At 42.8% G+C, this 23,507-nt stretch overlaps 2 protein-coding genes across 9 annotated transcripts in view; one reads left to right on the top strand and one right to left on the bottom strand.

Annotated features, from left to right (window-relative positions):
• Nucleotides 1-377: 377 nt before the first annotated feature.
• On the bottom strand, nucleotides 378-19,696 carry AGO4 (argonaute RISC component 4). 5 transcript variants are annotated; one of them, XM_068917268.1, is made up of 18 exons: nucleotides 19,368-19,696; nucleotides 12,744-12,909; nucleotides 11,903-12,023; nucleotides 10,635-10,816; nucleotides 10,108-10,244; nucleotides 9,894-10,028; nucleotides 9,632-9,719; nucleotides 9,057-9,204; nucleotides 8,854-8,973; nucleotides 8,417-8,545; nucleotides 8,135-8,268; nucleotides 7,322-7,506; nucleotides 6,881-7,040; nucleotides 5,977-6,292; nucleotides 5,600-5,734; nucleotides 4,671-4,772; nucleotides 4,246-4,445; nucleotides 378-4,136 (listed from the first exon to the last, which is right to left on the bottom strand). In XM_068917268.1, exons 3-18 carry the CDS (start codon nucleotides 12,005-12,007, stop codon nucleotides 4,028-4,030), a joined length of 2,385 nt encoding a protein of 794 aa, XP_068773369.1. In that variant the 5' UTR covers nucleotides 12,008-12,023; nucleotides 12,744-12,909; nucleotides 19,368-19,696; the 3' UTR covers nucleotides 378-4,027. The 5 variants fall into 5 exon arrangements, with proteins under 5 accessions (XP_068773369.1, XP_068773371.1, XP_068773368.1 ...); XM_068917270.1 differs by lacking the exon at nucleotides 19,368-19,696 and adding an exon at nucleotides 18,883-18,900; XM_068917267.1 differs by lacking the exon at nucleotides 19,368-19,696 and adding an exon at nucleotides 15,977-16,111.
• CLSPN (claspin) overlaps nucleotides 19,316-23,507 on the top strand; it is an 18,157-nt gene continuing 13,965 nt past the window's right edge. For 3 of the 4 annotated variants that reach the window (XM_068917264.1, XM_068917263.1, XM_068917261.1), the window contains exons 1-6: nucleotides 19,316-19,458; nucleotides 20,374-20,503; nucleotides 21,068-21,522; nucleotides 22,404-22,577; nucleotides 22,905-22,994; nucleotides 23,243-23,315. In XM_068917264.1, the coding sequence (XP_068773365.1) occupies nucleotides 19,438-19,458; nucleotides 20,374-20,503; nucleotides 21,068-21,522; nucleotides 22,404-22,577; nucleotides 22,905-22,994; nucleotides 23,243-23,315 (943 nt within the window). In that variant the 5' untranslated portion in view covers nucleotides 19,316-19,437. The remainder of the gene's footprint in view (nucleotides 19,459-20,373; nucleotides 20,504-21,067; nucleotides 21,523-22,403; nucleotides 22,578-22,904; nucleotides 22,995-23,242; nucleotides 23,316-23,507) is intronic. The other variant, XM_068917262.1, reaches the window with a different exon arrangement.

Here is a 23,507-nt window from a genome sequence, read left to right as displayed (position 1 = left end):
GGATGAATAAACATACAGCTCTTTCATTTACTAGTTTCTGACTTTCTAATATAGAATCACTACTCCAGGTAGATACAGTCTATTGACACCATATTTTCTCAAGACATTGCTATATAATTTCTGGGAACATTAAAAAAATAAGCCCATTGTGAACATATCTCTATGTGGTTAGCACAGGCTCTGAAAACAGGCAGTTTTAAGTCCTCTGAGTGTCACTGAAGATGTCATCCATGTATATTTCTATTGCTTTCTAAGTCCTAGCATATCAGAAATAAATATCTTGTGGCAATGAGTTCCACAGGTTACACATCGTGTACGAGTTTTAATTAAAAGTTAAATAATTTAAGAAAGACATTTGTTTACAGGCAACAGTATCAGTTGCTCACTCTGTACATTGCATTTATTAGACATCAACAAGGAAAAACAACATTTGGCACAATAATGCCATTTTTTTTTATTTTTGGACACATGAACACAAAATATCCCTGCAGGCTAAAAAAAATACATTGCAAATTGTACACGACCAGCATCTTATCGCAACGTGGGGCTGCTAACCCACCCATAACAGTTTAGAAAGAGTACCTCGTATTGCTATAGACATACATCCAGTCCAAATTTAATAAAATACAATTTTAAACATTACAAGTCTAACAATATAGAAACAAAAATTACATCATAAGTCAAAATGAACAAATGCAAACATTTTACATTGAAGTTTCAGCTTCTAGACATAGAAATATGAAAATGTCAATAGCAAGGTATATGAAAATCTGTAAGTGATATTACAAGATCTTTCCTCAAATTCACAAGGAAAAAACCTTGTAGTTGAAACAGTATTGATACAATGCCCTCCAAACTCTGCTTTCTTAAAATGAAAGCAGAGTTACTCCCTTGCTATTGAGCAAGAAAAATCCTACAGCACATCCACGAAGGTAGGTTGGGGCGGGGGGGTGGATTCTGTCAAACACCGTATCTGAACAAAAGCTGCCTTTACCCATTTGAAGAGCAAAGCTTGTGATATAGGTAAATGAGCTCTGACACTTGTGTCTGGAACGAGATAATGTACTGCATGAAGCATGTTTGCCTGTATATCACAACCCTGTATGCCCTTTGGATGCTTCTCCAGGCATTAAACTGAACTGTAGTACTTACAATAAGAATAAATAAGCCAGGCTGTCCAAACGTTTGTGACAGGCTAACTAGTGATTTCCAGAGCTTGTTCAGAATTCAGCTGTTCACAAAGCAAGCAGAACTGGTTTGAAAACGGGGTTTCTGCTATTTTTGTTGTTGTTGTTGTTTTTGAAATGTCAACCACGCCCTCCCCAACTCTTTAAAAACTTTGCTACATTTAAAATCTTTCACACCACATAGCTAAACAGTGGCCAACAGGCTTTATTTATTAAAAAACAAAAACAAAAAAAACCACCCTAAGAACTACATCTACAGAATGCACATCTTCCCATTGATTGACACATGCATAACGATTCAGTCAGTCCCAAGGGGTTAATTCAGATCGTCAGGCTCAACCTCTAGACTCGGCTTTCAGACCTGCGTACAACAGTATTGCTGAAACTTTGATCGTAGTTACCACCAAGCAACAGTCCTAACCTTAATGCTCTTCTCCTCTCAAAGTGACAGCACAGCACCCTTACCAGTGTTTCATTACAACAACGTTCTAACGTGAAGATTGAGTTAAATTTCTCGCCCTGCTTCCCGGGGCTAGCTGAGGTCTAACAATCTGTATAGTCTGAGGTCAAATATTCAGTCCAATCACAGGCAAACGAAGGAGAGGCTCTCACGTCACTCAATCTGAACTAGGAGTGCTTGGCACTGGACAACTAACTGGTGATACAACTAAGTATTTCTTATGCACCCTTGATTAAACCAGTTACATTCTTGCCTAGTGCACAAACCCAAGCAATGATCTTTGATTCTATAATCTAAGAAGGGTGCTCAATTTCTCTTAAAGGTGCCAAAGTTCTCCATATACGTCGGGTCAGTCGGAGTTCATTCTGAAAAGGGGTTTTTTGTATTCTCCCTGAATGAGTACTGAGAAAAGCAGCCATCTAGCTGAAGCAGCGGTCAGTCTCCCACCCACATGTCCTGATTTTATTACACAAGTGAGGTATTCTTTAAAAAAAATTAAAAAAACTAAAAAGAATTTTGTTTTCAATCTAAACCTGTCCACAATACGTGCCAGGAGCAAAGTTTGCTTCAGTCCCATTTTCAACAGAAAAGAAAAAAAAGTTTAAACTTAATTTAATGAGACATACTACTTGAAAGAAGGTTATAAAACTGCTTGAAGACTAAGTTCAGTGTACTCTGGTACAACTGAAAAACAGCATTTAGAAATGTAAACTTTAATTTATTTACAAGCTTAAAGACTGAAGGAAACAGCATTTCATATTGCTGAAATTTTGAGGGGGCTGGTTCCTAAGCTTTGGAACAGCAGACAACTTAGCAGCAAACCCCACACTAGTATCAGAGACCACAGTGCAATCGTTGGACTTCTCACACTTTTGTTACCAAAGTAATGGTGTTAGCTATACTCAGTTTAGGAATAAGCTTTTAATCTGTGCTAACTCATGTTAACGCTAAAAGGAATCTAGTCATAATGTACTATGTCCGTGGATTTCAAAAGTATTCGGTGAAACCAAGCCCCTCTTCTTTATTACACATTGCAGCAGAAAAAAGCCAAGCAGATTTAAAAAACCTAATTTCTAGGCTGGGACAGAATCAGTATATTAGACTGACATTGGTTAAACATGCTGTTGAATGCAGTTGTGTGTGCAACCTAGATTCCCAGGGAAAAAAGTTTAAAATGCTGGTACAAGTCTTTAGGTTGCCTATCACACAATACATGTAGACTGTACAGATTGGCAAGCCTTTCCTACATATAACACCCAGTTTCCAAGCTTATAAAAAAAGTTGTAGACAGGACACCAACAGTGAATATAAAACAGTTAAAAATAATTCTTAAAAAAAAGCATGGAAGTGCGTCTTTTCTAATTAGTTTCAGAAACTGCCAAATTGTGTGTTCAGAAAACGACACGAGAATGTTGGTTAAACTCATGCACAATCCTCAGCTAGAAAATTACACTGTTGGGGGGGGCTTAAAAAACAAATATTTATTGCCAAAGTTAAACCTTCTATGAGAAAAAAGTTTTAAAATCACTTCGATTTATCAAACCACACAGCAGCATAAAGTGGGCACTTTTTGTAAAAGTTTGCAAAATATCTAAAAGCTAATTTTTTTTTTTTTAAATCATTTTTAGAGGGGGAAATGATGGTTCAGTACTTGTTACGATACCATGGCAGTATTATTTGTAACCATTGTAATTAAAACTTACTGACAGGCATCACTATCTGGTTATGTTACACATTCACAGAACAAGAACCACCTAGTTGAACTCGCAGTATAGTGCAATTGCTTTGCAGCCAAAGTCTGCAGAGATTAAAAAGATAATTAGTAAAACTGACAAAAAACTGCAATACCTGTGAAAGTTATGTTTGTTAAAAGGCATTTACAGTAGTGAAATCTAAAATCTCCATTAAAAAATCTATGGCCCCACACAATAGAACAATTACATTTAACTGGAGTAAAACATTTTGCCATAATATGCATACTCACTAAGCAGTGCATGAAGACAGGGAATCAGTCATCATGATAAACGGGATGAGAAGATAACTTAAAAACCATAGCTAGCAAAATATTCAATAGAAACCTTTCGTGCCAAGTCCTTTAAAAATTTCAGGATGATCGGCCTTTTGCGCTTTGAGGTAAAAATTCAGTCCAATGCATCAGAAAAGACAGTCTATGAATTTCTGTTACGTAAAATAATGAAACAAATGGCTCAATTGTGTTGGTGCATCAGACATTGCTGTGAAGTACAGATTCAGTGCGACTGTTCAGAGCTGCTGGTAGTGGGCAGTTTGAAATAAACTGGGCCCTAACTATAGCAGTAGGCATTCAAAACATTTCAGGACTGCATGGGTTGTAGGTTTTGCCTCATCTTCCCAGAAGCTCTCAAGCAAAATACATCGTATGTTGAGTATCATGGTGGATCTGTACTGCCTTAGCCAGAGCCTGAGGATCACGGCCATTGCTCTGTCCTGACACATGGCTGCCTTCAGCACTGCAAAAAGGAAGATATATACGGACAACCATGAACAACTGGGCCAAGCAGCATTTCACTGAAGTCTGTTATCTAGCTACCAAGACAACAATGAGTTACAGTTCCTCACCTGTCATGATCCTTGTCCACAAGATGGTATCTGGCCCTAAATGCTACCAGCCTAGCATAGTAAGCGGGAGCTGGAATAGAGACTGATCGCGTACACCGGACATACGTGTGACACAGCTGATACGTCAACAGCTGTAGCTCATCTGCAGTAAAACAGTTGTCATCCCACAGGACCTGATAGTGTGAGGGCCGGCTGGTTCCCTGTGGAGAACAGATGAGCGTTCAGCTGGATTGCATCAACAAAAACAGAGCAGTGGTATCTAAAGGTTAAGTCTTCTATCAGTGTACTGAAGAGTACAGTGCCAAACTAGCACAAAACTGATGCAATTTTTAGTCTGCCAAATTATAAATAGAAGCAGCATTACTCATAAGGACTACTGTAAGGATTCACTCCCAAGCCTGAGTACAGCAGAGCTGAAACATTACCTGAATTCCTGCGTGGCTACAGAGGTAAAAGTCAAATTCAGAAGGATGCGTTATCGTGCTGTCCACAGTAGTGCCTGCAGGTACATTGCCACTTTTACCCACCTATGTGAGAAAAGCTTATAGTTAGTCTTTTTTTTTTTTTTTTTTTTTTTGAAGTGACTCCAAAATTCCTCCTAAGGTAGGCTTTTACTTTAAGCTATTGGAAGATTTATTACTCAAAAAGGCAGGAAAACAAAGGTCCTTTACATAGGAGGGATGAACGCGTTCTCTGAGAGTTCATTTTTAGAAACTTAACAAATCCAGTTGGTGCATAATCAGAGGGGAGATAAAATTATTTTGCCAGTACCATTAGAATTGCAGAGTGGGATAAAGCCTACAGTAGTAATTCAGGAACAGAAAATGCAAGTGGTCTAAAATGAATTCATTTCACACCCTTGTTTGCACTCACTCCTCAGAGATCTATATTTTCAGGAAAACCTGAGATCAAGAACTTTCTTAAAAAAGGTTCCTTAGCTGTCTTACAGATTTGTGACACAGGCAAATCTCACAGATGCATCTAGAGACAAATCAAGCAACTAACTGAATGACTAGAGTGTGTCAGGAATCCCAAGCTATAAAAACGCAGACTACAGATCCAGATACAGAAAGAGAGAGATATATAGTATGCTTACTCCAAGAGCAGCTGGGAACAAACAGCTCCATCTGACTGATTTAGAGAAATTTAAAAAAAAAAAAAAAAGCCGGGGGGCGGGGGGATTTGTCAACACTATTTTGGTCTTGTAGAGAAAGCCTGTCCCCTGCACAAAATTACTACTATTTGCACAGATTAATTCTGTTCCAGTGTGTTAGGTGGATACTACCCCAGCTAACCAAACCATCTACTTTCCCATTGCCTTTATCTTTTTGTTCATATACCCAACACTACTTGCCCTTTCAGTTTTGTCAGCACAGAACAGTCTGGTGTGATGCCTTTTCTGCACAACAATGTAAGTTATTCCTGGTCTATAATCTTCTTCCAAACTAATACAGGCCTTCCGGATTGCTATAAGTTCTGGCCAAGCTACCTAGAAGTAGAAGATTTAAGTATTAGGTGCTGAATTTGGTATGTACAATACTATTCTCATTCTTTTCATGAGCAAACGCCACTTTATAAAGAACACAATTAGAAACATTATAACCGTAGCCTGTGCTTCCCCAAGAACGCCCTATGAAACTGCAAGTTGTCTCCTTAAAGGAACGTAATCCACATAGAGATTTTGAAGGGCTGACCCCCATTTGCAAGCAAAGAGAAATCGTTAGACAGTACCTGCTTCATCTGCCCTTCTGATACTCCCCCTCTGTAGTAAATGATCCTTGTAGGCTTGAAACGAGTGGATTTGTAGAACTGGATCAATAGTTCTCGCACCATGTTAGTCAGGTCCTGTATCACCTCCTGACTGTACAGTAATTCCTGGGAGGTCTCCTGCCGGGAGGTTTGCACACGCACTGTAGCACAGTAACGGCTAGGATGGCCATCCATGCTGCCTACTACAGCAGCAATAGATGGCTTCTTTCCATCACCAGCAGGAGGGTGAGTGACATCTGCTCCCAAAAAGATCACTGGCTGCTGGAACACCGAGGGCCTGTTTAACGTGATTAAGATTTATTACAAAGTAATAAAACACACAAAAAGGGAGGGGGGAAGAAAATTGTAACAAAGGAAGGTATATCCAAACCATTCTACAGAACTGAAATTGTACCAGAATCTTTAAGGAGCAAGGTCTCTGTCTCAAGCTCTTACAGTCCAGAGAGAATAGAGAGCAAAAAGGAAAGGACCAAAGGCAAAGTTACAAGCATAAATCACAAGTCACTCCATTTATTTTCTTTCAGTTGGAAGAAAAAAAAAAAACAGCGTGTTTAAGGATATGGTAGACAGATTAAACTCACAAGTATGGAAAGGATAATAAAAAAGACACATGGAAAATAAGCCTTTGTCAGCTTGTTTTCACACATACCACTGGACAGCTTTAACACTAGAAGTGTTCTTCGGGTACCTGGCTTACCAGGCAGATTATGAATGAGGAAGCATCTTTATCTGCCCACTTCAGACTGGGGCTATGTGTCCATGTACTATTTGTAACCCACTCATTTTGAAGGGTATAATTTTAGCCAGCAAAACAAAGTAACATCATTTGGTTTGCCTTTAAGGAAGGAATTAGATATATTCTCACCTTTGATGAGGTACAAGCACATTGTTGATTCCTCCAAGCTTTGCATTTATCTTCAGACAAAGGTTGGACAGTGTTTGTGGTGAGGTTTTCACCACATTCTTTACCTGAACACACTGGGTGGCCATTCCTAGAAGAGTGTCACCAACCCGCTTTACTTCAGCTATAACAAAAGAATAAGACAGTGGTCCAATTACCTGAGCGGTCAGTGGTTCCCTCTGCTGTCTCTCTATTTTTTCCAAAAGGTGTACTAGTGTCCTTAAAGGTTCAGTGACAAAAAGCCCACTCTTTAGTAGCATACAAGTACACCCATCAAGTACAACAAACAAATCTCCTAAAACACCTTTTAAACTGAAGATAGCGTCCGCTCTGTCTTGTAAAGTGCATAATAAGATGCCCACCTGCTGTACAACTACTTAATACTTTACAATCTCCACTCCATACCATACACAGGTGTCTTTCCAGGCAAAATCACCACAATCAGCTGCAGACCAACATAAGTCAGTTTCAAGTGTTTAAACATGGGCTCCACGCTGTCTGCTCCTTGGGCATATTTGCAGAAACAGGGCTGTCCTTGGATTGGCATCCCTGCATCCTTGGAGATCTTCCGCAGCTGGTCAGTAAAACTCCTGTCAATGAAATATAAATGGATTTGGCAAATGATACTGGACCTGGTCTTTTTGCTAGTGTTGCGCTTTCCATACATTGGAGTTGAAAATTCTGAGGCTGAATCCCAAGCTATTATTTATTAATGCTCGAGCAAATTTCTGCTCATCGGTCAAACTTATTTAAACAATATTACAACCATGATTTTTGCTGCCCGTTTCAGTGGTTCAAATAGCCTCTGTTCTTTGGGATTCTTTAAAGTAATTTGAAAGGCATGGGAAACATGGCGCACGCTGTCTGGGAGGCAGTTCAGGTTAAGACGACAGACAAATAGTTCAGGATTGGCAATGAAAGATCACCATCAGTTATTTGCAAAAACAGCAGAATACGAGCAGAATACAGTCTCCAGAGCAGGAAAGAGCCTCAGGGGTAAGGAAATCAGTCCTTTTCCTAACTTGTGCATTAGGTTATAAACTTTGTCATAGTCTCCTCCCAAGTTGTAAATATTTAAGACGTTGCAGAATTACTGTTTCTTCTTTTTACTGCTGGGTACATTAAAATTTATGCTAATACACTGCACATCACCTTTCAGAAGTATGGAGGAAAATAAACCCTGAAACAGATACCTCCAATAAATAGGAAAATACTTACTTTAATAAGTCTTCCCTGCATTGTTTTTGAGGAGCAAAGCAGGCAACAGCCCAAACTTTAATCTCAATGCCAGCATAGAACTGCTTCCCTCTCATGTCCCACACACCTTGGTTTGGTGTAGCCACAGTCTTGTTCTAGATAAAAATCAAAGGCAAATTAAAAATAAAATGCTACTTGGTGTTGACTACAGCAGAACAGCGCTCACACATGTGCAAGCCTTATAAGATTTATGCAGCAGTTAACGGATTTAAATCAGATTTTCACAAGACATCAAGAACTCACTCTGCCTCCATATTGCAACATTGGTGCTGGTAAAACTCTGCCTGTTAACTCTGTCATTTCATTATGGACAACAATACCAAACTCCTTCAGATATGGATCAGGTCCACCAACCATACTGTTACTTTTCACCTGGAAACAAGAAAAGTACTTATGTAACTAAAATGATGTTTCAGGTGGCTCTACCATTTATGTAATGAATAGGCTTTCTATTTAAAGGGATTTGTTTTTAACAAAGTCAGATTTTTTTTTTTAACTTCTGCGATTCTTGATAAGTTTTTTTGACTTATCATTACATATGTCACAATGCTTCTGAAAGAGCCTTATGAACTGACAAATGCAGACTGTTTAGATGGGGAGAAACACAAAACTTAAATTTTCTGTAAAAACACAGCTGAAAAGTTTTCAACTATTTTCCATATATCCAAACCATAACTTACCAGTCTGCTGATTTCTTCCTGTCGGTCTGGTGCAGATCTTGCAGTTGCTTTTATCATTGTGGATGTCTGATTGTCTGTTAGCTTCTTGATACATCTCTGGCCTGCCACAATGTTACATACCTACACAGCAACAGAGTTAGAAATGGTATGATACCCTTTAATAATGGGCATATCACAACCCAAGAGCAAAGTTAGATTCTTACCTCCAGTGGTAAGTATGTGTGTTTCTGTTCCTGTCCTACTTGAAGACAGGGAAGGTGCGGGTATTTTAGTTGCAGACTGTACTTCTGCTTAAAATACTGAGCTACTGTACACTCCATAGCCTGCCCATTTTCCAGCTGTAGAGGAAACCTATAAAGGACATTTGTTCTGGTTAAGCTTTTCAAGATATTTTTTTTTTTTTTAAAGAGGAAAAAGTGTGGAAAATGTATTCCAGAGTAGAAACGTTTAAAACATTTGCTTTCCTTAGTTATTGGATCTCTTCTTTATGAAAAGATTTTATAGACAATATACTGCTTTTACCATAGGCAACTTAAAAATTATAGCCTGTGATAACTATATTTAAAAGTCAGAACACAGCTTTAATTTTCCTGTGCTGAAGAAAATAAAGCAGTGGTTTAAACCCACTCTATTCCTCTACTCCACTAAAACGAAGCAGTCTCTTGACGTCACAAGGCTGTTTTGCCTCTAGAATCAAACTGTTCTTGCATATAATATACCAAAAAATCTCTAATAGGCTCACAATCTTAAAGATTGTTTAAAAACGGCTGTAACATACGTCTGATGACTGGCTGGTCGTCGAGTAACATTGCAAACTCGGTATTTTCTCTTCATCTGGCCACAGTGGGTAACCTCTACCTTTAGACCTGAAAACCCAAGACAGAAGTCACCTAAATAAGACAGACATAAGTGTCACCTTCAGGAAACATGAGAACAAAAAGGAACAGGCCAGCTTCCAGAAAGCCTGTGAATTTTCACTAAAGTATAACATTGACAGGTTTCCAGTATTTTCTTGCAGGGGCTATAAAACAGGCCTTTACCTCTGATTTCTTTGGTAAACTTGACACGTTGGGAGTCTGTAAGAGGTTTGGTTTGTTCATTGATGTTCTGAATGTCCAAGACCTCGCACATGAACTCAATGATAGGCTGGGCGCGATAGAAAGCAGTTGCTGACACTAAGATAAAAAAAGAGGACATTTAATCTAGAAGCAGCAAGAACTCTGTTACATAACTGAGACAGAAGTTTCGACATACCGTCAATGTTGAGCATCATGTTCCACATGGCAGGCCTTACGGACTGGTGGAAACCAAACCAGACCTCCCTGCCACCTCCCAGAGGGTGGTAATAACCCTCAGGAGGGGAGAAGAAGGAGCGACCCACAGGAGTGTACCTGAACAAATTAAAAAGTTAAAACTCTGATCATCCTTTTCTAATGCATGCTTTTACACTCATTCCTATAGTGTTTAAAACACCACATTTCTCCAGTACATTAGAACTGTTATAGCTAACTTTTGGCCAGCATACAGAAAACTTCACAGACAGAACAGCTGGAAAGGCCACAGTAAGTTACCATTAGAAACATGACCAGCACATACGAGTCCTGAGCTGAGATCAGATTTCCTTACTCTACTGCAAATTTGTAAGGCAGGCATTAAATTACACAACAGCATTCCTCATGCCTTCTACAGTAGAAGCAGTAGAATAGCAGCAAGTAATAACTAATGAAAACGCAAGACAGATACAAGACTAAACCAAGAAAGAAGATACCAAAAGTACCCACCTCATGGAGGGAAGATGCCGTGTGATCACATCAAGTGCCTGTACAGAATCTTCAGGAACTTCATTCAAATGCCCTGCCAGAGCTTCCAGCAGCAACTGAAGGCTGACTACTGACACCCACTGAATGGATACTTTAAACGTCTGGTCCTTCCCCTCTCCTGGAAGTGTCACCTCCATATCCACCTTACATAGGCAGAATAAAATTAAGCACAAACTTCTGTGATGGACTGAAGACTACCACAAGGCTAAGCAACATTATGTTTTTCTCTTGGATATCCTTTGAATCTACATTTGTGATGATTAGTTTGCATAATTCTCTTAAAATGTTGCAATCAGTTAGTTTCCTTGGGATTTTGAAAGCTTTTAATTTATTCATCTGAGGAAACTGCACTGAGGTACCTTTACGTGTAAATTTTAAGCAGTAATTATTAGTATGATAACATCAAAGCTCTGGAGAACTGAGAGTCTTTTTTTTTTTTTTTTAAAACGTCAGCCAGTTGATAGCAAGATGATGTTCTATGTCCTTAACAGGAGGGCAAGAAACCCCTTTCGGTCAAAAGGGACAATCATTGGGAAACGCAAATTTCAGAGTTTTAGCACAGTACTTAAAATTATTCTCACACACCATTAACCCAAAGGGTAAATGTGAACTCATCCTATGTACTCCTCATGGCACTGTACCAGCAATAACCAGATCCCTGGGGAGAAGAGTAAATGGGGGTTATTTACATTTTGTATCAGGACCTTTTAATACATATTTCAATCTGTCAGAACACGAGTAGAACATGTCAGAACATGCTGGGGAGTATGGCCCAGCACATTAAGGGCTAATGCAGCTGATTTGGCTGTTGACAGCACTTGTGTCGTAAGTTCTTGTGGAACATGAGGACATATCTCTACAGTGCAGCCAAACCAGAACACCGTATTTGTCAACTACAACTACTTTATCATTTAGCAACAGAAAAAGTGTTATAACAGAGAAAAAGTAAGTTTGCACCAGGGTGTAAAAATTTCCTTGCAGATGAAAAACCGCAATGTAATAGTTCACGCTATCACAGACAAGCGCATTGACAAAAGACCTGGGAATTAGAAACCTGAAGATGACAAACTTCAGCAGAGCACCTTATTTCTGAGGGAACCCTCCCTGGCACTGCCTGTAATTTCCAAAGCTACACTAATACATGTAACAGCATCTTAGCTTTATGATCACTTTTCAAACTGCACTAACATTTTTTCAATAAAAAACTTAGTACTGCTCATAACACTTACTCTATCCCGGCCAATAGGTAACGGGTGCGCGGTATACATGTTCCTTTTCCCATCGTATCCAGGCTGCCGATCACCAAATATCTGCATTTTGAAGTGTCGCACCATAGTATCCACCACTTCTCTACAGAGGGAGGTATTCAGTTAGGTTGGAGCCTAGCAAAATTCAGTAATGATCTTACACCAATTTAAAATTCCGCATTCATGTTTTCTTAAAGGAGCTGAGTATCTGAAACAACAAGGCACTAGACTATACCCAAGTTTTTAGCAGACACCAAGAATAAGAGCGCCCTCCAGATTAGGACGCCTACGTTTCAACACATATGCAGGTGTCTAAGCTCCCATTACCGTCAGCAGAGATGTAGTGAATACAGACAGTGGAACGCGGAGAGCTGTACAAATATAGGAGCAAATACAAGCATCTATCTTCGGGTTAGCTGGGGTGTTCTACAGATTAAATTGACTACACTGACAAAATAACCATGTATGGACACCTAAAAACGTTGGTGTCAATCTCTAAGCCGAATTCCTCCCCTCAGCTGCTAACAGACATCTTTGTGTAATGGATTGCAGGGATATTCACTTGTAGACTAGAGAATAAAAATAGCTTTAGTTTAAGGCAAGATTCTTCTTTATAATACATTTCTGAGTGCCTTCTATATGGCAATCCAATTGCAAAAATCTTAATAAAAATAAGGAGGAGGATAATATACCTCTTGGAAAGATAAGGCAACTCCTAAGCACAGAACATATATACACTGTTCTTTAGCAGATGAAAAATTTCTAGGGTGTACAGTTGCCTTAAACTGAGGAATCTAAACTTTTTGTATTAAATGATTCATACCTGTTCACTCTTCGGGGGCGCTTTTCTGGTTTGATATCTACATCATAGTGATAAACATCAATCTTAGGGATCTGAACCTGAAAATGATTGGCTAAGAGGCGGATGGGTTTCCCAACAGTTCCCAGGCCAGGGCGACGGGGTGGCTGGAAAAGGCTTGCCGGAGGCCCTATGAAAGCCAAATAAATATGTATGAGATATACCTTATCATTCACTGCAGTATCCTTTCAGGTGTACTATAGTTGGGAAGGCTTTCTGACAGGGCAGAAAAATCTTACATAGTTTTCCAAGGTTGCAAATGAAAGTGTTCCAAGCAGCTTATGGCTTTTCAACAGCTCTACTCTTCCAGGTACAAAACAACAATGTATTCCCTAAAGCATATATACGTTAATGCTACATTTCGTTCTCAAAATTGTAGTGATGTTTGTTTATGACTGTAGTTTAGGAACTTGACAGAACTCCCAAGATGGAATACAGTTATTTACATAGTCTATTTTCCTATCTCTCTCTCTCTTTCTATATATATATATATCTCGTATGGCAGTAGGAATATAAATATTTATATATAGATTCCTATTACCATTTATGGTAAGAACAGCCACACTTTTTCATTATAGATTTAAAGTTCAAAAGTTAATGATGTAGCAAGTCACCCTTGCTACATTCAGGAAATAAACTCCCAATTTTCTCTGAAAATTGATGCAATCTGGAAATGGAGGAAAGGATATATTTATTCTAAACTAAATTAAAAACATATTTCCATATAGACAAAAACAATTTTGTCATATCCTTTATATCATGAACACATCACTGCTGTTAACAGTGAAATACTTTTCAACTGGAACACAATTTTGGCAAATTTCAAGTTCTAACACAAAGAATGAGAAAAAGTTTAGGCATTCTTCTAAAAAGAACAGTAAGGAACAAGCATAAGGACAGGTATAGTCTCTTAATAGATGTGGAGGAGAAGGTAATATATTTGGACAAAAGTAACAGCTTCAGAAGAAGCTGCGCTTATTTATATGGAAGAAATTATTAGAGGCTTAAGAAAGTACTCAGATGCAAGCTAGTCACTCTAATCTTTAGTTAATTTCTTCAAAGTGTTAGACTGAGATACCATGTTGACAAGATTAAACAGACTTTTAGGAAAAAAAATCTATTACAGCCTCATTTGACACTGCACATAAAGCAATTTGAATTAGTATATTTTCATTTTTTTTGTCTGTATGTGCCAGCACTTGGTATAACAAAAGTTTCTTCCCTCCATTCTACAGACAGTTTCTTCTTGCCAGTGACACTTGCTGGAGTAGCAAAGAGGAGGAAGAAAAAAATAATGGAATGTAAGAATGCAATATTAAAGCAACATTAAAACTTAGGGCCCAACTTAGTATCATGAGGTTGTGTCAACCTGGCAGTATCCATTTAAATCAGAGGCTCATAGCTCCAGAGGAGAAAAGAGGAGAGAGGCTCATGTTTGGATAAACTTCAACGTGCAGCAAGAAACTTAAAATAATCCTAAACTAAACCCAAGACTGCAAATCCAGGGAGCTTTAGAGCTTTTTCTGTGTTGGTTCTGCAGGCCATCTAATGGCTACTAGCATTATCAATTAAAAGTAAGATTTGAGGAGACAAACGCTAGAATACTTTTAAGAGTATGTAAGCAGATGCAGCCCACTGGATGCATCAGTTCTCTGAAGCTGCAGTAAGCACCGTGGCTCTCACCGCAGACCTCTAACTCGACACACCATCGGCTCTGCATCCATATGAACAATTGCAGTCAGTCAATGAGAAGTTCCTAATGCCAGAGTTAAACAGGCTGTGAGGTACAGTTAGCACTTAAAACAAAAAAACTACAGCTATCCCAACAAGCATGAATCATCAAGGGCAATCAAAGTTTGCTGTGCTTATTTGGATACTAGAGAGATGATCCATTAATCCCGTGCTAATTAGTCTGAAGTAGTGCAGGCACTGACCTCCTGCAAGAGATTAAATGACAACTATATTTACCCATTTTCCTTCTTCAGTATTGACAAGTTTTGTAAACAGCCGTGGCAACACTGACCTAGGCCAGTTTTGACAAAAGGAGATCAAAGTTACATCATCTTCCCTGAAATCTTTTAAGAAGTAACTTTAAACAGAATAAGCTAAAAGCTGCTTTCTCATTTGAAGCCAGGCTTCCCTGCAAGTCACACCGATTTTATCATGATTCTGGCCTAATCAGCCCAGGCAGGGTTAAATAAGCTGTTACTCTTGATTTCTTCTACCATGTGTTGATCATGTACAGCTTACCCTCAACCAAGTTGCTTCAGACAGGAAGTAGTTTTACAAAACTAAAAGAGGATCTACTCCTACTTTAGAAGTCAGAGAGTACCTACCACACCATACATCAGTATGCTAGACGCTGAAAGCAATCCCCCCACTAACTACCTTAAAATCTTCTTCTGACGTTTGTCTGGAATTGCATCTTCATGTCAGTAAACTTTCCTATTGCACCGAAATTAACACTACTTCGATTACACCAAGGGTTTGATCACAGATATGGTAGATAACATACACTGGACCGCTTTGGTCAAGAAATACATCTCGCAGACATTTTATGGAAGAAGAGCCACAGAATAAGATAGAATTAGGAAAACGCCACATGCGTAATAAGGCCAATATTGAACGGCAGACTGTTTGAAAAATCAGCGCTCACCCTTCCAGAAAGTATCAACCGTAAGCCCTTAAAAACAAAACAGACTCACGCCAAACACTACAACTCGTCACTAGGAAAAGACCTGCCGCAAGCGCGCTGGCGGGCAGGGTCGGAAGCCCACGCGTGCTGTCACACCTCCGTGCCATCGCGATTCCAAGTCACTTCCACGCCTAGAGCCCCGCAGCTGCGCTTACGGCAATGCCCTATCTGCCCTGGCGAGGGGAAGGCGCCCGGCAGCCCCAACACCAAACTTCTGCTGTTTGCGACCCGCCCGCCAAGTTTCGCGGCCAAGTTCCTCTCCGGCGGGGGGAGCCGGGCCGGGCCGGGCCGAGCGGCGGGTCAGAGCCGGCCTGCAGCGCGGCCCCGCTCCGCGCCCAGGCCGCGCCGGCTGCGGCAGCTCCCGCCGGGCCGCGGCCTCCTCCGCGCTGCGCCCGGCCCGGCCCCGCCGCCCTTCGCGCCTGACAGGGCCGGCGGCGCCCGCGCCCCGCCAGGCCGCGCCCGCCCTCGGCCCGGCCCGGCCCGGCCCGCCCGCGGCTCTCACCGGGTCCCAGCGCTTCCATGGCGGCGGCGGCCTCGCTGCGGTCCCCGCCGGCCCCGACGACCGCCCCGGGCCCCGCCGCCGGCCCCGCCGCCGCCGCGTAACGCTTGATCTCGGGAATATTGGCTGCGGGGTGAGGGGGGGGGGTGGCGGAACGGGACGCGGCGGCGGCGGGGAGCGGTCTACCGCGCTGCGCTCGGCCGAGCGGCGGCGCAAACAATCCCCCCGCTGCGCTGCGCTGCCGCCGAGCCCGCGCGCGCCGCCGCCGCCGCCGCGCGCCACCCCCCCCTTCCCCGCGCGCGCGCGCGCGCACGCGAGCGAGCAGGAGCCGCCGGAGGAGAAGGAGGACGAAGAGGCGCCTCCACGCTGGCCGGCGCCGCGGGCACGCGCGCGCACGCGCTCCGCCCCCTGGCGCCGGGGGCGCGCACGCCCGCACCCCTTCGACGCCGGCGCGGCAACAGGTGAGGGGCGGCGCCGGCGGCCGCTTCCCGCGCGCGGGGGGGGCGGCGCCCTCGCAGCGCCGCCCTGACGGGGCCGCCCCCGCCATGACAGCGCCGCCCTGACGGGGCCGCCCCCGCCATGACAGCAGCGCCGCCCCCGGCCCCCACCCCGTGTATTTGGGGGCATTTTGTCAGAAATCAGCAGGTTTTCCCCCGCACTCTGCCCTCGGAGGTGGAACTCAGCCCCCCCCTCCCCTTTTTGGCATCTCTGCGCAGTAAAGCTCCTTTACTGACTGCACGGGTGTATTTACTCAGGTCCTTTTATTAGAGAACTTCCTTTTTTCCCTCTCTCTCTCCTCTCCTTCCAGAATTTCACAGGTTGAAGAATTAGCCCTCCGACCACCCGAAGCTTGGAAATAGTGACACTGCGTCTCTCAAACTCTGCGTTTATCTTCCATTGCAAAATACAGCGCCTAAACCCCACAGCCCGCGGTAACGACTTCCTCCGCTCTTCCCGTCCCCCACCCCCGAAACGGGGAACTCGCCTAACTTAATTACACCCGGTATAACTTCCTACACCAGCGAAACAGCAGTAATTCTGGTTAAAATACCTGAAAAAAATAACGTGTAAAAGTCACCGTGAACGGCTGCAAATTTTAATGCCCTTCAGGGCTGTAAGCAGGGCCAACACTTCCACTAACAAATTTTGTGGGCGAAAAATGTGTAGTAAGTGCGATAGGCTTGTTTGCCAGGGCTAATGATCGGTGTCTACCCAGCAGCTAACAGCTGACGCAGAGATCAATAATAACCATGGGATGTCACTCAGGCACCTTCTGAAAAAGTACTGTGGTAGGGAATTAGCTGGTTTGGTTATTAAGCCAGCTAGTTTGGTTATTAAACTCTTGGTGCACCTTTCAGGACTCACACCGTACACCCATTTTTGGGCTTGTTTTGGTCAACCTCTCTTCCCCCTTCCATCAGGGAAGATCCCACGGGCTGGTTTCAACCAGCACTGGCAACGGGGTGGGCTCACAGACAATAACTTTGGTAGGCTTTATTTTATTATTAGTTTTAATTAACAGCCAGGGAGAGGCCCTTAAAGTAGAGCCCTTGCTGCAGAAGCAACCGCTAGACCCTCTGTCTTGCATAGCCGCAGGAGGGATCTCATAAGGCTGAGGATACGCCTTGGGAGAGAAAGGGGCTGACGGACGCTGGATTTCAGATGTTTAGGTCGCGGAGGACACAGCGTGCAGGAACCTAAAATCAAGGGTCCTGCCAGCGCTCTGCTTGCTGAGATGCTCCTAGACATGCAGTGCAACCCAGTAGTTTTGATTTTGTTACCTGCAGTTTAACACAGTTTGTCTCTGCTTTTTCAGCCCAGGGGTTACTGATGCTTTGCCTTTTAAGAAGCTTTGCTATTTTAGTGAACGGCTTCCTTGCACATCCCACTTTTCTCTTGCTACCATTGAGTTCTGTTAAGTCAACAATTCTCAGCTGACTCACAAGTAGGTCAGAAGTCAAAACATTCTGTAAATAATAAATGCTGTGTCCATTTTATTTGCTTTTTTTTAAACCTGCAACATTTATTTTTTCAAGACCTTCTCTACAAGTAGAAGCATCAAAAACCTTTTAAAAGAAAATCAAATCTGCAGGTCTCATAACTGCCTGACACTAGCTGAATATTTGAGGGAAACACCAGCGTTACAAGACTTGTAAAAAAAAAAAAAACCCATGCTGGCCAGCAACATTTCTATGCTATTATTCAGCATACATATGTGTGCATAGTGCTATTTAAACAGTACTTAAAAAACAAATACACAATCTCTGCCTCATGGAATCTGCAGTACAAAGGCTTGGTCCTGTAAGATGCTGAATATGACAAAAGAAGCCTGTATTTAACGCATGAAAAGCTTAAAAAAAAAAAGCAGAAAAGCAATTAACCTGATAAATAAGTATAAGTTGCGGCATCCTGACAGCCAAAGTGGTCAGGACCTTATTTCTGAAAGTTCTCCCACCCTTATGCTGAAAACATCTACATTCATTTTATTTCCTTTCTCTTTTACATCTTTTACATCTACTTTTACATCTACTTAGGCAGGTTACCTGAGAGACGGTATCTTAACCATATTCATTAATGATGTTTTTGCAGTGCCAGCAGCTGCCTCTCCCGTTACTAAATACCGCCACAGAAACCAGCATTGCGTTGTGACGCCTGCAGTAAGCCTCAGGGGCGTTTGCTTTTCTCACTTCTCCATTCTAGGATGTGTGGGCTAGATGGGAACTATCATAGCAGATTAGCCCATCTGTTCAGCATCCCCCGCAGCACTGCGATGGATAACAACTACTTCAGAGTATATACTTTTTTCCCCCTTCCCCTCCCGGGTTTGCCTTCATGGGCGGACAGCAGGTTCCTGTTTGCACTTCGCGGGATGCTCCGGCGCTCCGGTGCGAGCGCTTATCCGTACTCACCCGCCCGGCAGCGGGAAGGCCGGTACACCCCCACTCCTAACCGCCGCCGGACGCGCGGGGGCAGGCCCACGCCGACGCGGCTCTGCCCCCGCAGCGGGCTCGCCACGCCACCCCCGCGGCCCGGCAAGGCCCTCTCGCTCCGGGCCCACGGCCCGGCCCGCCGCCACCGTCAGGGCACCTCGCACCGCCACGGCGGCCAGAGCGGCTGGCAGCGCACCCCTCCAACCACCCCGCGGCCAACGAGTCACTCCAAGGTTCTGACAGCAGGGGGAGGGGGCTGCCCAATGGCGGGCTTATAGGGCGTGCAAAGCCTTGAAGGGAGAGCCACGATTGGGCGAGGCGAGGGGAGGCGGGACTTCGCGGGAAATCGTCCAATAAAGCTCGCAGGGGGCGGGGCTGTCAGGGCAGCTCTAAGTGCCGATTGGTTGGCCCCAGAGGCGGGGCGGGCCTTGGGCAGCGCGCGAAGACTCGAAGCGGTTTCCTACCCGGCTGGGCGGCCGGAGGGTTTGTGTGGCGCCGGGCCGCGGGTGCCGGGGTGGGCGCTCGGGCTGAGCTATGGCGGCGGCTCCTGGTGAGGTGAGTTCCGCTGCTCTGTGCGGCCGGCCAGCGGCGGCCCGCTGCCTTCCCGTGGGCTTGGTGCTCCTCTGGTCGCGGCGGGGAGGCCGGCGGGGACGGGCAGCGAGTGAGGCGGCAGTGTCCTCTCGATTACCGGAGCGCGCCGGCGGCTTCGCGCCTTCGCCGGACTCGCCTCCCCCGTACCTCGGACGGACTACGCTTCCCAGCGTGCCCTGCGGAGGCTCATTCCACTTAGCGCGGGCGGTGCATGCTGGGAAGTTGGTTGCCCTGTCGGGGGGCGGGTGCGGTGCATGCTGGGAAGGCTGGTGCCCGTTCCGGGCGCGGTGCGTGCTGGGAGAGGCGCTGCGGCCTAGGCGGCACCGCCGTCACCGGGGGCGGCCGGTGAGGGCCGGCCCCGGCGGCTGCGGGCCCCGGGCGGCCGGGGCCGGCACGGAGCGGGGCCGGCCCTGAGCGAAGCGTCGCGGGGCCCGCGTGTGCGGGGCCAGCACCCTTCTCCCTCCGGCCTGCGTCGCCGTGCGCGGCCCCCGCGCCTCGTCTCAGGGCTGCTTTCTAGAGAGCACCCACAAGCGTCTGGTCCCTCCCCCTGCACTGTGTAAAATGCCGCTTTCGGAGATGAAATTTCAAAGTTTCTCATCAATTACTTCATTCTAGTAATTTTGAGTAATGTCAGTAGAGATCTTCCAGTATGTTCTTTTTTTTCCTTGTGCAAGCTCACATTAAACATATTTAAAAGCCAATAAAGGTTGATGTTGCATAATTCCCCTCCGTGTAAAGGTGAATTAATTCTTAATAATATGTGTGCATATATTCCTATGTAAAGAGTTAGCCAAGGTCTTGGACTAAGTTAAACTGCATGAGTCATTACTACATAAACAACACTTACCATATTAAGGATGATTTTACTTTGCTTTGTAGTTTCACTTAGAAGATTTGAAATCAGACTTGCAGAAAACCACTGATAGTGATTCTGACAGTGGACAGGGCAGCTGTGAAACAGGCTCTCCAGGTCACCTCAACAAGGAGAGAGCATCTCTTGATGACAGAGGTCTGTAATATTTCTGTAAATCGTGCCTGGAGGTGATTGTCTTCAATAGTGAAAGTTGAGACTACATGATCTTTGACCTTCTGAAAGTTGCGTGTTTTTGTTGCACCTGTATGAATCCAAACTGCCCTTTTGGCCGCTAAGAATGCGGGCAGACAGATATCTGAAAACATCAGAAAACCAGTTCTTGAGGTTCAAAAAGATAAATGGGATGTGAATATCTTAATTGCTTATTTTCTTTCTTTTTTTGATTTGCTTAATCTACCAAGGGCAACATGATATGCACTTATTTAGTTACTGTATTTTTATTTTTATTTTAGGGGCTGTTACTAATTATTTGTGAATGGTCTTTAGCTTTTTTAAGTCTAAAAACCTATAGCATCAGTTTGGGTCAATTATGTATTGCATGATAGGAAACAAGTGGATTTTGAATTCAAGTTATTTTGCTATAATTGTTGAAATCTGTGAAATTTAGTAGGCTTATATGTAGGCTGTATTTAAGTGATTGCTTATTAATGGAGTTCACCTCTCTATAACATGCATCCCTTTTTTAATATATTTTGTCAGATTCAGAGGAAGAGATTTTTCTAAGTAAAAAAACAAAAAGCAAAAGGTTGCTTCGGGATAGTGAAAGTGAACATGAAGAAGATAGTGGCTCTTCTAAAAAGAATGATACTCTGGGTGGAGTCATGGAAAATGGAGAGGAAAAGGAGAACATTACTGCCCAGAAGAACAAAAAATCTCATCGAGTTCGCCAAGGTCTGCTGGATAGTGAGGACAGTGACACTGGTGACCGATTGCAAGTTGAAAACTTTGAAACGAGCAAAAAGTCGGACTTTCCTGAGAATGAGTTGGGAGAGGAGAGACCCCTAAAATCTGGGAAAAAATACAGAAAACATAAACATGATTTTGAAGAAGAGACAGCCAAAAAATCTATAGGAAAACCAAGGAGAAAAAAGGAGAAAGAAAGAAGGACTGAATCCATTAAGCAACTGAAAAAAGAAAAGAAACCTAGAGCAGAGGTATATATTTTTGGCAGAAAATCCCAAATGGTTTCCCAACTAAGTTAAATTCTATTTCTGCGCTTGCTTACTGTGTTTCAATGTTTCAGCATCACTTGTGTCCACATTACTACAGCAGGCATTGTGTCCACAGAGGTCTATAGTTCTGCTATATAGAGATAGCAGTTTTATTTACAGAGAAAGTACAAATCCTAGCACTCAATGATTTAACATCAGTGCATGTGAAGTCAGGCAGGGATGATGATAATGGGTGTCCTCTTGAGAAAGAAGGGGTTGAGGAGAGGAGTGTTGATAGGAGTCTATTTTAGTTTGGTAATTCTGTAATCTTGAAAGTGATGTGTTATGCTTCAGATTTTTCCCTTATCCTGCTTGTCAGCAATAGTTAGATGACATCAAGATTTCTCTTTACCTCCTTGCAATTATAAGGCTGTAACATCACAAGATGGAAGCAGATCATGCTGACTAATGGCATCAGTTCAAATTGAGTGGCAGTAGAAACACTGGGAAAAAAAAAATATTTTTGGGGATAATAATGATAAACATTTTTTTGGGATAATAATGATGTTCATTGTTGCTATTTATAAAATATTTGAAGTATTAATTTATTCTGTCTAAGTGGTCTTGCTCTTTAGTAGCTCTTCAAAGTCCCTATATGTTATAGTTGTAGGAAACGTTGTTCTGTAAATTAGTTTATCAACTTCGCAGTGCTATAAAGTGAATGTGACCAGCTCACAGGACACAAAGATGTTACAGTACCGGTGACATAAACCTTTTTTAACTTCTTATCATCAAGACCTTTTACCAGTAGTCTTAAATTAATTTTAAAGGCTGAAGAGGTACTTCTGAAATGAACTATGCAAGTACTATATTCTTATGACAAGCAGGTAGACGGTGGCGAGAGATATCCTTTTAACGACAGTGGATGTCTTCTTGATGACAAAGAACTTTTCGATAATGGTTTAGAAGAGGAAGAGGAAAATGATTCCCTCCCAGAAGATGAGGAGTCAATAGAAGCAATACGAGCAGCAGTGAAAGACAAAATTAAAAAAAAAAAGGTAACATTGGATAGTAATAGAAGATTATTGGTGGGAAGTGTTTTACCTGAGCATGCTATAACGAAGAGGAGAAAGCAGTCTTCTGCTTTTCGTCCTTAAGGAAAGAGGGGTGTTATCCTGGAAAGGTAACACTGCAGTAAAAGTTTTGGAAATCTTCCAGAAAAACTGTGCAGCATTTGTGTTGGTTTATGAGGATGTTTGCAGATCCCCTTTTACTGCTTATGGTGACCAGCGACGATTCTGTGCAATTTTGACTGTTGACTTGTTTGCCCTTGGTAGTGCCTGTGTATCTATTGAAATAAATAAATCTGCCCTTATGCACTGTAGAACAAAGGCCTGTTTTCTGAGGATGAAGGCTACAAACGTGTATTTGATGATGAGAATGAGGAACCCGTATTAACAGAAACAAGGAGGAAGGTAAAGCATTCCTCTTTTCAAAGCTCTCATTGTTTATTAAAGTGACTCTAAATGTTTTTTGTGTGATGTCCTTTTAGAACTGTCCTGTTTTCTGCTAGTTTGGTGTTCTCCTTTTCATTTTTGACTGGCTGTTTTTATTCTGGCTTCTTGCTATTTGAAAGGGAAAAACAACACCCTATTTAGAAAGTGTAGGGATAGACCCATATTTTGCTTTGTGACTTCAGAGGCCTTTGTTTTGTTTTCTTAAGGAGCGGAAAGCAGCAAGGTTAAGTAAAGAAGCCATTAAACAGCTACATAGTGAGACCCAACGGCTCATTCGAGGTAAACTTAAATTCTTTGTAAGTAAAGCGATATAAACTATTAAGATATTCAGGGGAGAAATTGAGAGAAAATATCTGAGGGGCAAGATCCTGCTTTCACCTAGCATGAATCATTCAGGGTTAATGGCTGCAAGACCATTTTTAATCAAGGACCTGTTTAAAAGTAGCTTTGTAATTAAGGAAAAAATCCTGC

The sequence above is a fragment of the Struthio camelus genome, chromosome 23 (assembly GCF_040807025.1).
Source record: "Struthio camelus isolate bStrCam1 chromosome 23, bStrCam1.hap1, whole genome shotgun sequence".
NCBI lineage: Eukaryota > Metazoa > Chordata > Aves > Struthioniformes > Struthionidae > Struthio > Struthio camelus.
Note: the sequence above shows the minus strand (reverse complement) of the source record. Positions and strands in the feature narration are given on the sequence as shown.

Coding starts and splice junctions, on each gene's coding strand:
- AGO4 (XM_068917266.1), bottom strand. CDS start 15,581: ATGGCACGGAGGTGTGACAGCACGCGTGGGCTTCCGACCCTGCCCGCC. Junction 8,546..8,853: donor AGGAAGAAATCAGCAGACTG/GTAAGTTATGGT, acceptor TCTTGTTTCCAG/GTGAAAAGTAACAGTATGGT. Junction 4,773..5,599: donor GTGCTGACAAAACTGAAAGG/GCAAGTAGTGTT, acceptor TTTCTCACATAG/GTGGGTAAAAGTGGCAATGT.